The sequence below is a fragment of the Aulostomus chinensis genome, chromosome 3 (assembly GCF_037954235.1).
Source record: "Aulostomus chinensis isolate RoL2024-O1b breed Wild chromosome 3, RoL_Achi_v1.0, whole genome shotgun sequence".
Classification (NCBI taxonomy): domain Eukaryota; kingdom Metazoa; phylum Chordata; class Actinopteri; order Syngnathiformes; family Aulostomidae; genus Aulostomus; species Aulostomus chinensis.
This window is the reverse complement of record NC_141322.1, coordinates 23,451,175-23,463,850: the sequence shown is the minus strand read 5'-3', so window position 1 is coordinate 23,463,850 and position 12,676 is coordinate 23,451,175. Positions and strand designations below refer to the sequence as shown.

The following is a 12,676-nucleotide window of genomic DNA, read 5'->3' as shown; positions in this document are numbered from 1 at the left end:
AGATTTGAAAGAGTTACCACAGGCTGAGTTTCAGAATCAGAATCATTTGCAACACGCTCCAAGTCATCAGGATGGGCACTGAGCATTTGATTCTGAACACCCACAGCACCTTCAGCTGTCGAGAAAGCAGATCTGACTGTTCAAGATGTATTCTTGTCTTTGCAGAGCTTTCAGTTCAACGTCCAGCAATCAGCAGGCTGATGTGTCTTTCAGCTCAACTCGTCCTGTTCAAATGTGGTTTTAATTGAAGCCTCTCCCTGCTCTTCTCCTTTCTCCAAGGAAATTACCAATAAACAAGTTAAGAAAAACCCCATCATATAATACACAGTAACACACTTCTCTGCTACAAGGGGTGGCGGTTTTACTTGCAAAAATAAATCACATTGACCGATGAACCCAGAGCTGCCAAAACAAATAACTGTAAAAAAAAAAAAAATTAACAAAAAGTCCAAAAATGTCAGTTTCAAAACTGTAAACAGCTTGCATCATATACTTAGTTTGAAGCTACTGGCGACTGATGACTAACAAAAACTACGGTAACAAATGAAAAACAAAACTGCAAAAAAGCAAAACAAAACATGTCTTTGCAAACTCTTAGGTGCATCCCCTGGTATAATCCACACCTTCTTCATCCGGCTGAATGCTTAGTAACCCACCAAGCAAATCTGAAAACAAACTATAGGACTGCCAGTTCAGCACCAATTGGCAGGCACTTGCAAAGGTTCATTTAGCTGTTGGCAATCAACGTGTGATGTAGATGAGGATAAGTTAAGTGAAGTTTTTGGGCATCTTTGTCTTTGTTTTGCCGCTGTAGCTGTTGTTAACCATCAGTCAGCATTAGCATCAAGCTAATTATACATGACTGGCTTTTTCCGCATTTAGGAGTGAGAAAGTAGTGATGCATGAGGAGAAAAACACCATCGGGAGTTCAAGACTTTATTTGTGAGGACTTGACAGGCAAAAAAACACTTTCTGGATGAAGAATTTCTTCATCGATACTTGCACTCTTTTCTTCTTTAGAGGAAAAAAAAAGAATAAAAAGCTTTCAATACGTCATCTTACGTTGACAAATTTAATAAATTCTCAAAAAAACTCAAAAACATTTCTTTTTCAGGGTTGTGGCAAACAAAATAACTTTCTACAGATGAAAAAATAGCTTTGAAATTGTTGGGATCATTGTTTCATCAATCCATACATCTGCAGCGCCACAGCGGACGCACAACGGGGGCGGGTCCCAGGCTCTTCAGTCTACATTCTAGGTAATTATTGCACATTTGATCAGAGATCTCATCATACAGGGGTACTCTTGTGGCGTTGTATTAAATGTGTTCACGTGTAGAGCGGCACATTGTCGCAGGTCAAAGGCAAGCAAGATTAAAAAAGGAAGCACTGAAAGATGAAGTAACAGAAGTTGACTTTTGCTGCCAACAGACTGCTGATGAGGAGGGAGGGATGTTTGATTATGTCTCTGACATCCTGATTCTTATTTTAGAGCGTGATTAGCACTTTCACACCAAGTGATATAAAACATGCAAAAGAGCTCAGTCAACATCTGTTTGCAACTGGCTTATTGACACCAAATCCCTCCAAGCCAGGGAATAAAACATACAGCTAAAGTGCTTTATGAAATGTTTAATTAATTCAACGTGTTACAATTTCTTAATAATAAACACAAATAGTCAATCTAACGTAAGGAACCTCTCACGCTGTCAAGAGACCAGAGGGAATGTGAGAACGTGCACGGCTGACTGTAATGGTGCCAGTTGGAATAAACGCAGAGATGACTGCACACGTCCATCAGGATCAAACAAACAAGTGTGGTTGTGTGTTTAAGTCAAAAATATTTCCATGTCAATCAAACATAAAGACGACCTTGGAAATGCACACAGTGATCAAGAGTTCAGATGACATCAATCAGCTGCACATCAATGTATCCCCCTGCCCACACACTCACACATGACATGAAATGATATGAGAAAAAAATTGCGAATAAATCTATCTAATAAAAGTTTGTAAAGTCTACGAATCCCTCCTTCCACCCTGTGACTCCTCTCTGCTTTTTTCGTCTTCTGCCAAACCCACAGTCAATATGAAATTACTGAAGCCGCAGAGTGAGAGAGTGAAAGGGTTTGGGGGGAAAATACACATTTTTTAAACATATGCATTTCCAGTTTCTCTTTTGTTCTGTTATTAAAAGCAGCGTTTGCACCAATCACAAGGGGATGCCTTTGCCCACTGAGTCTCTGAGGAGCGCATACCTCCACACTCGTACTATCCCTCACGCAACACATCTCTCAGTACAAACAATATCACAAAACACATCATTTCACTTCTTTTGTTTTTATTACAGGAGAGTTAATCAGGTCCATGTAGAAGTTTGACAACACACAATTCTTTTCAAAGCAAATTTGATCAGTTTGAATTTGGCTAATATTTGATACTTAGATCACACAAAGTGCTACTAGTTGACAATATTTAACATATTTACAATTTTAACTTAATCTTAATAGTTTGCACTAATAAAAATAGAGGAGAATTCCAAAGGGGAAGCTCTGAAGGTCCACACACACACAACAAAAAGACTATTTGGTACAAAGGAACATTACCGCCCAGTTGGCACATTAGTTCCATCGCTGAAATTGTGATTTTTGCAGTCGAACTTAACTTCTCAAGTCTGGAATGAATCTGAAAACTCTTCATCTAAAAACGTATATCTTGAACAGACATGTGGGCACATTCTCACACCTCTCCAGCTTCCAGTGTGATTGCATTATTTACAGTATATCCACGCTAACCTTGCCGCAGGGATCAGTCCACGCTTGCTTTCAATCATCCCCCTGATGCAAGAGGTGCTGGCGCACGCGTTTCACAGTGAGATGGTTTCGGCTGAGTTTTGTTTCAGTGCTATGTTAAGACAAATCCTTCCCCCCATTCCTTGATAAATAACTGAGAGAAACGAAGCTCGCTGGGCAGGCTGGAGAGGATGTTTATGGCTTTTATTCATCACGATCAACTCTCATCAATAAAAAAATATATATCAAGGAAAAGTGACAAGGAAGTGTCTGCTCCAGCAGTGAAGAACACCAGCATCTGGGCTCCACATCTGCAGTCAAAGGCACAAGTATTGCAGCTAAAATTGGCTTGTTTTACTATTATTGTTTTAGCATGGTTTTATATGGAGAACAGATGTCATGATTAGCAGCTTTCTGTCCTGGTTCTTTTTACCCCAGTAATTATCTTTTGATGAGAAATCCATTTTACACCATATGAGTCAACAGGCAAAGACGACAAATGCTGCTTTACTTGTGCTTTCGTCTGATGTGTAGGAGCTTTTAAACCCCCCCCCCCCCCAACCCTCTACGCACGGTCTTAAAAGATCAAGAGGGGCCTCTCGTTCCGAAGATGTGGTCAAACTCGCTGAGGATGAGCTCTACCGCCTGATTTTGGTAAATCATATTCACCGCCATGTTGCCATTGTCCCGCTCCGGGCGCATCAATGTAGGTCCGAAGACGATGCCAATGTTCTGTGTGGTCATCCGGTTGGTGCTGGAATGTTCTAAAACTCTGTAGAAGATAAAGGAGAAGAAAATATCGGCTCCTTATCATCAAAAATATTAAAACAATAAATGAATACATTGAGTTTTATAAAAAATACTTAATGAACGATTGGGCGACAGTAAGTATTTTACAAAGAGGCCAAAAGAGTCAGATTTTTGTTTTTTATTTCAAGTTACTTTCAGCTATGGAGGGGGAGAAATGGAGGTATTAGCAGGCACCAGCAATTTTATCCATTTTTCCAGAAAACTCTAAGGTTTTAGGAGGTTATTTTAAAAAAAACTCAAAGGTTTTTCCAGGCGTTTGTATGGTTATTTTTAGGGTCAAAATGGGTTAAAAGACTATTTTTAAATGGCTTTGGATTCATTTTTTTTTTTTTTATTGCTGCACTGTAAATTTGAATTTTTAGCCACATTGTGATATTTATTTATTTCCTTTTTTTTTTTTTACTCAAAACTTTAAAAAAATTGACATTTTTATGTTATGGTTAAATGTCATGTTTTTATATCAAAACTGAGATGCTGAGCAGGATGAACACGATCTGCTAAATATAAGCATGTAGCACGTAGCCATTGGTAATCAGCCCAAAACACTGCTGCTACACTAAATTGCAGCATCACACAGTGGTGAGCATCATGCAATCATGTAGAGGCATCATGCTGACAGTTTGTGTGTGATATTTTCACAATTTGTTACAAACCTAAGACTAAAACTAAAAGTAGTGTAAACTTCCACCAGTGTCATGATTTTCATGTATCTGCATTCTAAAGCTGTGTATCTGCCTGTATGTGTGTGTGTGTGTGTGTGTGTGTGTGTGTGTGTGTGTGTGTGTGTGATTTGGGGGGGACTCAGGAATGGGTTAAAGCCACAGCATGAGGCATTCTTCTAAAAATGCCATTCCCACCAAGCCACAGAAGCAGCCAGCAATTGCTCAAAACTTCCACATTAAAAAGAGAGGAGGAAAAAAGAGAAGCAGAGGAGATGGGAGAGGAAAAAAAGGAGCGACGGAGAGGGCAAACAGAGAGAAAGAGAGAGGTTCCAGTGGTGGCGGCGGTGGTGTTGGTATGCCTTCCAGCAGACGAACCACAAGGCTCCCATGGGACCTTCCTCCCAAGCAGGAAAGTGAGGGAAGGGGGAGGGAGAAACAGGAGAAAGGGATAGAAGAGGAGGCAGAGAGAAAAAGAGGAGGGAGAGAATGAAAAGAGTGAGAGGAAATAAGGAAACGAAGGTAGCAAGACAGAAAGAGAGGAGGCGACAAGGGTGATAGAGTGAGGAGATAATAAATGAGAAGCAGAACTAGGAGGGAGGGGTGGGGCGGGGGGTAGGAGGTGACAGCAGAGAGAGAGAGAGAGAGAGAGAGAGAGAGAGAGAGAATATGAGAGAAAGACAGCGAGATGACAAATTCATGGGGCCCACCACACCCTGTCACAAACATCGGCCTCAGAACATGAACGCTCACCCCTGGAGTGGAAGAGAAAACCAAAGGCGGTAAAAAACACACATTTTATGTACTGTGAAAGGAACTGGCTCGCAGACCATTGTATGCCATTCATCTTCCTCCAGCCTTTTCATCTTCACAGGGACCCAAACTTAACAACAGTGTGATTCTGGTACAACCCTGGCATACTTTGAGAGCTGCGGCCAAAGAATCCCTGACAGAAAAAGTCACCCAGAACAAAAAGAGAACAACCCCCTCTTGTGGTCATTTTTTTTTTTTTAAGTTAAGATAATTTCCTTCAGGGGCATCTGGTTCATTGTTGAGTGCCAAAAAATATCCCCCGGGAATGGTTTGCATTATGGCAAGTTGTCTTCAAGGCAGACGAACCAAAACAAGCAAAGATGAAGAAAGACAAACTCAATTTTCCTCATCTTCTGATCATGTTTTAATTCTCTCACCGTTTGAGATGGCGGCACATGAACTGCAGCGTGTCGTGGTTTGGAGGAGGCATGTTGAGCACCAGACACTTTAAACGGTCCACTTTGTCCATGTAGTCCGCCATCTCTGCAACACAGAGCAAAGAAACACGTCAGATCGCAAGAAATGTCATCATTTCAATAAGGAGCTTTATTAGTATCCACAATCAAACCCGATACAGCAGCATGCGGCTATCGCCACTTGTTTTGCAAAAGCAAAATTGCCATGGATTGATAAGAAATATGGTGTTCATTACAAGAACGCATCGGTATCCAACACTTTCATACTGAATTCATTTGAAATTCTGCTTTAACTACAATTTTACAACGACAGCATTCACGCAAATTAATTGATGAAGATCACAGTTGGAGAGTCTGACAGCGAAGCACAGAGAACTGGAAGTTGTGTTGCATGGCGTCATGTAAAGCTCATCATATAAATACATATAAAAAAAAAAACACACACACAATGAGACGGTGACGGATGAGCAGAGACACTGAAGGAGCCTGGTCCTGCTTCTTACTCAGGGAGACGGTGAACTCATGAAAAGTCCAAATACTAAAAACACTAAATTGCATTCAGAACACTTTAAGGGTCAGGTCAGACTTTCGCTTTAATAAGTAGACATTCCCGTGACGTAAACGTCATTGTAAGAAGCTGTGCAAGCGTCACATGCGTTTATTGAAATTCACTGCAACCAAGAAAATGTATTTAATAATGACCGAATCTATAGAGTCTGCAGTGAATAAGATCTAATCCCAGCAGCATGTCAGTCATTAGAGAAGCGGTCTAGGATGGATTTCTGCCAGCAGGCTGCTGCTGAAACTGTTCAAACCTATTAATCATCAGCTTTGATCACAGCGAATCATCGGGCCTGTGTTTGTTTTCTTTTTTTGTTTCAGACAGTTCTTCTCCGCCAATCATCTGATCGTCTCTCGCCATTGACTGGCTTGAGTGTGAATGCATCAGAAATTGTTTGCAAACACGTTTCAAACAATGATCAGTACAGCTGTTCCCGGTAAACACACATCAGCTGTGCACACGCGGGCTGAAGCTTCAGATGCTTCAGTGTGCGACAGGCTCCTGCAGATCTTCCAATGGTCTGCAACACAGTGAAAGTTAGGGTATTTTTTATTTTGCAAAAGCAATTAAAAGTCAGCAAATTCGATATTTTCATGACTTTTCAAAGTAAAAAGTATGTCAATGTTTGATTTATGGTGAAAAATGTGTTCACAGTCACAGAGGCCTTGGCTCTCGGGTTTAAGGTATCAAAATTTCTGTTGCAGTGTAGCGTCATAATACTCAGAGGGTTATCTGGAAAAAAAAATCAGAAATTCATCTGAAAGACCCTGCTTGATGAGCTAAAATAAATAAAAGACACAGAAAACTCAAGCTGATTCAAGCAAAGCACATTTAAAACATGTCTGAAATGATAAGAACGATGGACCTCATTCATGAAATGTTCTTATGCGCAAATGTGTTCTTACGCACAGGGGTGGAATGACCAGAACAGCTTGGAAATAAGGTGTAAATAGTGATGTATAGTTTGGGGTGAAAAAAAGCGCAAAAAGCCCCCCCCAAAGATCTGCCTGTAGATGATATTCTGTGCTGTTCCCTTTGACATATTCAGTCCACAATGGAAGCAGCGCTGTAGCGAAAAAAAGTTCCAGAGTTTCCCATCCTGGGGTTCTCTTCTCTTTGACGTCCATGGTCAAGTACTGATCAGTTGGTGTGTGTGTGTGTGTGTGTGTGCATGTGTGTGTGTCTGACTGCAGGTCACTCACTGACTGTTTCGACAATATCGGTGAAGAAGCCATAGGGCACCAGGGGTTCTGGGAGCTCACGAAAGAAAAGTTTCAAAGCTCCTGTGATGACATGAATGTCCTCCCACTCACTCTGGTCCAAATTCAGCTTCTCCTCTGCGAAATGGGGATGAGGGAGGAAAAGGCAAGAGACAGACGGGGGTCGGAGGAAGTGAATGAGAGGCAAAATGGTGTGTGTGTGTGGGGGGGGGGGGGTAGCATTACACCCGGAAGTTACACTCAAAGCTTCATTTCACAAACAACATAAAAAGAAAAGGCAGCAAAGTCACAACAGTGCTGAGGCGGAACATGAAGGCTTGTAGCTGCACGGGGGAGATAGAGATGCTCATTGAAAGTAGGAAGAGAAGCACATAAACAAGCATTTTAAACACCAAATGTGATCACGAGGACAAAATAAAACAAAATAAAGAACATTAGTTTGACGTCACTCTCAAGAAGTTCAACATTTATAGAACAAACCAGCCTCATGAAGGGAAACAGATATCGCGGAGGGATTACAGCACTCCTCAGGACAAAAGCAGCTGCTGCTCAGCTTCATCCACTTGGTGGCAGCCGTGGACTGCATGAGAACTCTCTGTACAACCTGCTGCATGTTATTACATCAGAAAACTTAAGCAGAGAGGCCTTAGGGACATACATACATTAAGCAAATGGTAGCACAAGCGCCAAACTGTTCATCACATGTCTGCGCCGCTGCTCAGCTCTGCATGTCTGTGGAAGGGTGAGTTTTGACTGAGGCGTTGACGCGACGCAGCACACGATGGATTAGACGAGTAGTAACACAGAACAAGCTGCGGGTTTGCTGGTCCGTCTGAATCTACCTTGTACAAACTCTGCTGGGAACATGTAGCGGCCATCAGTAGTCACCGCTCGCTCTGGAAAAATCAACAGTTATTCAGTCGGCTTTCATCAGTTAATCAAAAGGATGTCATGTAGGAGAGAAACCTGGGGGTTTCAAACAAGAAAACACTTTAAAGGTGCTGGAATTCTAAACATAATTAGAATGAGCAAAACAGCATCAGCTTTATTTTGATTTAAAGTAGCCTAAATTAAAATTTACGGCTCTATATTCCAGAGCTGCTTCCCCCAATTCATGGTTAAAAAAAAAATCCTTATTTAATGGCCCCTATATTAAAGCATTCAGCATTTTTATCTCACTGAGATGTGAAAGGACCCACATGGGCTCATACTACATCATATACGTTAGAAATAATGAACCTGATTGCTTCTAAATTGTGCTGGCAGAGGCAGTAGGATATTGGTCCAATCTGTCTGAAGGTAGAAATTCTGGAACGAAGTGATTGTTGTGTTACAGGTGATGTCTAACAAGCATGTTGGTTAAAAAAAAAAGAAAAGGAAAAAAAGAGTGGAAAATATAAATTCAAGAATGACGCAACACATTAGCAGACTAGCTTTTCTCTGCGTGACGAGCAGGAGTCTTAGGAACTAGAAAACCTGTAAATGGGACTGTTTTAATAAAGAAAACTGGCTGAAGGACCTCACGGACTGGACTTCATCTGTCTCAACAACCGTTCATCTGATCGTCATTAAACTCTACTGGTGTGCTGTTTGGGGTCTCATGAAAACGTAACACAGACACTGTAATTATTCGGATGAATGGTTCCTTCAAATTTCTGGCCTGCTCTACCATAAAGATCAGAATACAGGGGCACTCGAAACTTAAGGGGCTCATGGCTTTTTCTACATTGATAACTAACTTAGTAACTAACTGAAGAGGAGTGTGAATAATCATTGGATTTCTGCTTGTATTTGGCGACCAAAGTATGAAAGTTCTGAACTGATGTAAGAAAAAAAACCCGATTCTGGTTCTCTTTTTTTTTTTCTATTAATAAGAAACGCAAGAAACACCAAAGTCCATCTGCTTCCTCTTCCATCTTCTCTACATGTCCCTTTTTAGCTGCTCTGTAATGGCCTGCATTAACACTCATCTCCACCGTCCATATGTTTGGTGTCCTCCACCCCTTCATCCTCACCGTGGTTCACCAGGAAGCGCAGTTTCTGAATCACTGCCAGGTTCCCAGAGACTCTGTAGATGCCGTCAGTGTCCAATCCTGCAACACACCAAGGTATTCAGAGGTTAAAATAAAAGTTCTAAACTCAAAGCTCTAAAAAAAAAATACATTTGAACTCATCTGAGCTGGATTTGGGTTTGAAGTCCTGTCTGCTCTCTGCAAATCAATAATCTAATACGCTTCGAAAGTTGATCGTACTGTGATATGTAGCTACAATAAAGCACATTTAGCAGCTTTAAAATATCTCCACTTTCTACAGAAGCACGCAATAAAGCATCTCAGATGATCACATGAAACCCGTGAATAGTCTTCCTAGTTTGTTCTCCGAAGAAGTGCCCAAAAAAAAGTTTAATGTCACAGGGTTTCTGCTTTTTCCACAACGTCAGAATGCCACAAGTCCTTGATATTGGATTTTTGTTGCAACACTTCTGTAAGATTTACAGCTTGCTGATGTTTTAATATGATTTTTTTTCTCTTTATTTTGGTTCTTGATGACTGACCCACATGTTTTTATTTATCAAGTCAAATGAATTGTAATGTTAAAACCAGGCATGGTAAAGTTAGTCTCAGAGGGCTATAAAATCAATATTACACAATGAGCCGATAAACAGAAATTAGCTTTTTTTCTCAGCAATAATGGGGATGAATATCGGCTGTTTTTCTCTGCGTCCTCTGTGACAATCATATGACTAAGCAATATCAGTGTAAGCAGTATCAAATGCTTACATTTTGTGAACACGTTTAATCAGGAAAATAACAAGAGATTCCAAATTTAAACTTTATAACACATGTCAACATTTATCCTCAGACCCTTGTATTGATTTTTATGTGAAAGAATTAAAAACCAAAGTTTAACGGGACAAAAAAGCAGTCCGGATGAGAAAAACAGGAGGGACCTCTCTTGGAGGACAAACAGACGCTCAAAATTACCATAATAATGCACATTTCTCTTTTAAGGAGGCTGTTTTGCTACGTCTTCACTCACTGTCTGTCGCAGCCTTAAATGTTTCGATCTGGCACCTTCAAAAATCCTCTGAACAAATATTTTATTCAACAAAACCAGGTTTCTAAAGATCGTTTTTATGTCTCAAAAATATATTGCAGCATTGTTTCTTAAGAATTACCAAAAACAAGTCTATTTTCTCTAATTAAGATCTCTCTCTTGCTGACAGCTGTCACGACTTCCTCTCTGATTCTGTTGGTTTTAGTCCGGTAATCACAACACAGGGCCGAGCTGCAGGAGCAGAACTGCTGTCAACATGACTGATGCTAAAAGCGGATTGAGGGTGTTTTGTCATGTGTTCACTTGGAGTGGAGAATCACATTAGCTGGAGCCGGTTTGTTTGTTCTGCAGCAGCGACTGTACCTCTCCTCTCCACAGTCTCAGTGCAGAGTCTGACGAAGCGAGGGACGGTGCTCCTCTCTCTCTCGCAGAGCATCTCCAGACGACAGCCAAACACTTGATCTGAATGGTAAATGACACACACGCACACACACTCATTTTTCAGCTCTGTTCTAAAATTCTTTTTTATTCAAACAATGGCAGAACGGCATCCTGATAGTACTTTTCTCTCAATATGATGTAAGAACTATTTGCCTGTGATACTTAATGTGGTGATGAAGTGAGCATTCACCACGGGGGAAAACTCAAACTCGATGCAAAAACTTTCCAGAACCGTTATTTTTCATTTCCAATACCAGTTCTCATTCCAGAATTCAACTAATGATGAGTATTCAATACCAGTGTGAAAATATGGCCTTTTTAACCACTGTGTGCACCCTACAACCCTGTATCGATGTGATAAGACGTCATCATTGTTGTTTGACCAGGCTCTGACTCATGTTACATATGCAGAAATAGCGGATGCCAATTGAAGCACTGTACAGCTTCCTGTGTAGGCCACTGTTCTACAGAGAAGAGGAAGAATTGATTTTCTATTTGTGTTTCTGGTCAGGGTAAGTGAGCTAACTTGAAAATAGCAGCGCACACTTTCAGGGTTAAAAAATGATATGCTATCAGACCTCTTCATAGACTTGCACACTCAGCGATATCAATACTAAGCAAGCAGCGGAGAAGTCTCCTGCTTTGGAATCGGTATTAGAACAAAAAATGCAATACAACTTATGTGCTGGAATATATAAATTGTATGCAGTGCAAAATTGAATACAAATGTATGTCTTTGCTATGATGATATAATATCAACCATAATTAAAGTAAAGCTGGGAAGGCAGCTGTTTCTTTTAGTTGATCTTTTTTGACTACAAACCTACACTTCATCAACATGGCCTTTGCTCGCGTGGTAGCATATAGGAAATCATGTCACGCCTCCTAGTGGATGGCAATGCAGTTGCAGTTTTTGGTGGATATTTGCATTTATTCGATGGCGAGGGGAGAAAGAAAGATGTGTAAATTCCCAAACTAGAGCCGCTGAAATTAGTAACTGAAAACGTCACAGACCAAAAGGTATTCTCTTTCAATTCCATGATGGTTTAAGGTGTAAAAGTGCAAACTTTAATATTTAAAACTGCACAAAAAAAGAACATGTACTCGCTCATTCACCGGTGAGTACCTCTGAATAAAGAACACATGCATGTAATGAGTAAAACTTCAAAACATCTTTAAAAGATTCAGCCCTCCAGGTCATGGTTGTCCTTGGAGGGTTGAATCAATAGCAACTGGACTGGACGGTTTACATCTAAACCCAGTTATCTGGATTCAACCTTCCTTGGATGCCGAAACCTTAAAGAAGGAATTTACCTTTAATGAGCCCTTTCTCTTGCAGGGCCTGCAGAGGAGGTCTTTTCAGAATGAGCTTCTTCAGTCGAGTTTTTACCCTCTTCCTTTCTGTGTTCTCCAGGTTGGATGTGGAACGAGGGACTGCAGGGGGAGCAAAGGAGGAGGAAGAGAAGGAGGAAGAGGAGGAGGAGGTCAGTGCGGGGCGTTCTGGTGTGGGGCAGGAGAGCAGATGAGATGGGATGGTGGTGAGGATGAAAAGTGGGAGAGCTGGGCGACGGCGGAGATGAGACAGAACTGACGGGGGGATTACTTGCCATGGTGGCCAAGTGAAAATATAAGTGGGCTGAATGGAGGAGAGAATGGAGGAGAGGATGGAGGGATGTAAGAGGCCTGTATGGAGATTGAGAGAAAAAAGTGATGATGACAGAAAGGGTCGGGATGGAAGCAGTGATGGAAGGCGGATCTCGAGTGACAGGGACTTTGTTTTGTGGGGAGACTTACGAGGCGTTCTTCTGTCATCCTCGTCTCCGCTGTGGTCCAGCATCTCCACGCTGCCTGCTCGCCTCAAAGAGTACAGAAGGACGTTGTCTAAAGGGTTCTCACGGTCCTGCAG

The 12,676-nt window shown here is 41.3% G+C and overlaps 1 protein-coding gene across 4 annotated transcripts in view; it reads right to left on the bottom strand.

The window, feature by feature from the left end:
* Nucleotides 1-927: 927 nt before the first annotated feature.
* Nucleotides 928-12,676, bottom strand: part of arhgap9 (Rho GTPase activating protein 9) — a 40,007-nt gene continuing 28,258 nt past the window's right edge. Inside the window, exons 14-21 of one of the 4 annotated variants that reach the window (XM_086199811.1) lie at nucleotides 12,565-12,670; nucleotides 12,085-12,453; nucleotides 10,693-10,791; nucleotides 9,288-9,365; nucleotides 8,115-8,168; nucleotides 7,255-7,389; nucleotides 5,452-5,557; nucleotides 928-3,564 (exon numbers count right to left, since the gene is read on the bottom strand). In XM_086199811.1, coding sequence (XP_086055937.1) covers nucleotides 3,378-3,564; nucleotides 5,452-5,557; nucleotides 7,255-7,389; nucleotides 8,115-8,168; nucleotides 9,288-9,365; nucleotides 10,693-10,791; nucleotides 12,085-12,453; nucleotides 12,565-12,670 — 1,134 coding nt within the window. In that variant the 3' untranslated portion in view covers nucleotides 928-3,377. The remainder of the gene's footprint in view (nucleotides 3,565-5,451; nucleotides 5,558-7,254; nucleotides 7,390-8,114; nucleotides 8,169-9,287; nucleotides 9,366-10,692; nucleotides 10,792-12,084; nucleotides 12,454-12,564; nucleotides 12,671-12,676) is intronic. The other 3 variants (XM_086199812.1, XM_086199813.1, XM_086199814.1) reach the window with 3 other exon arrangements.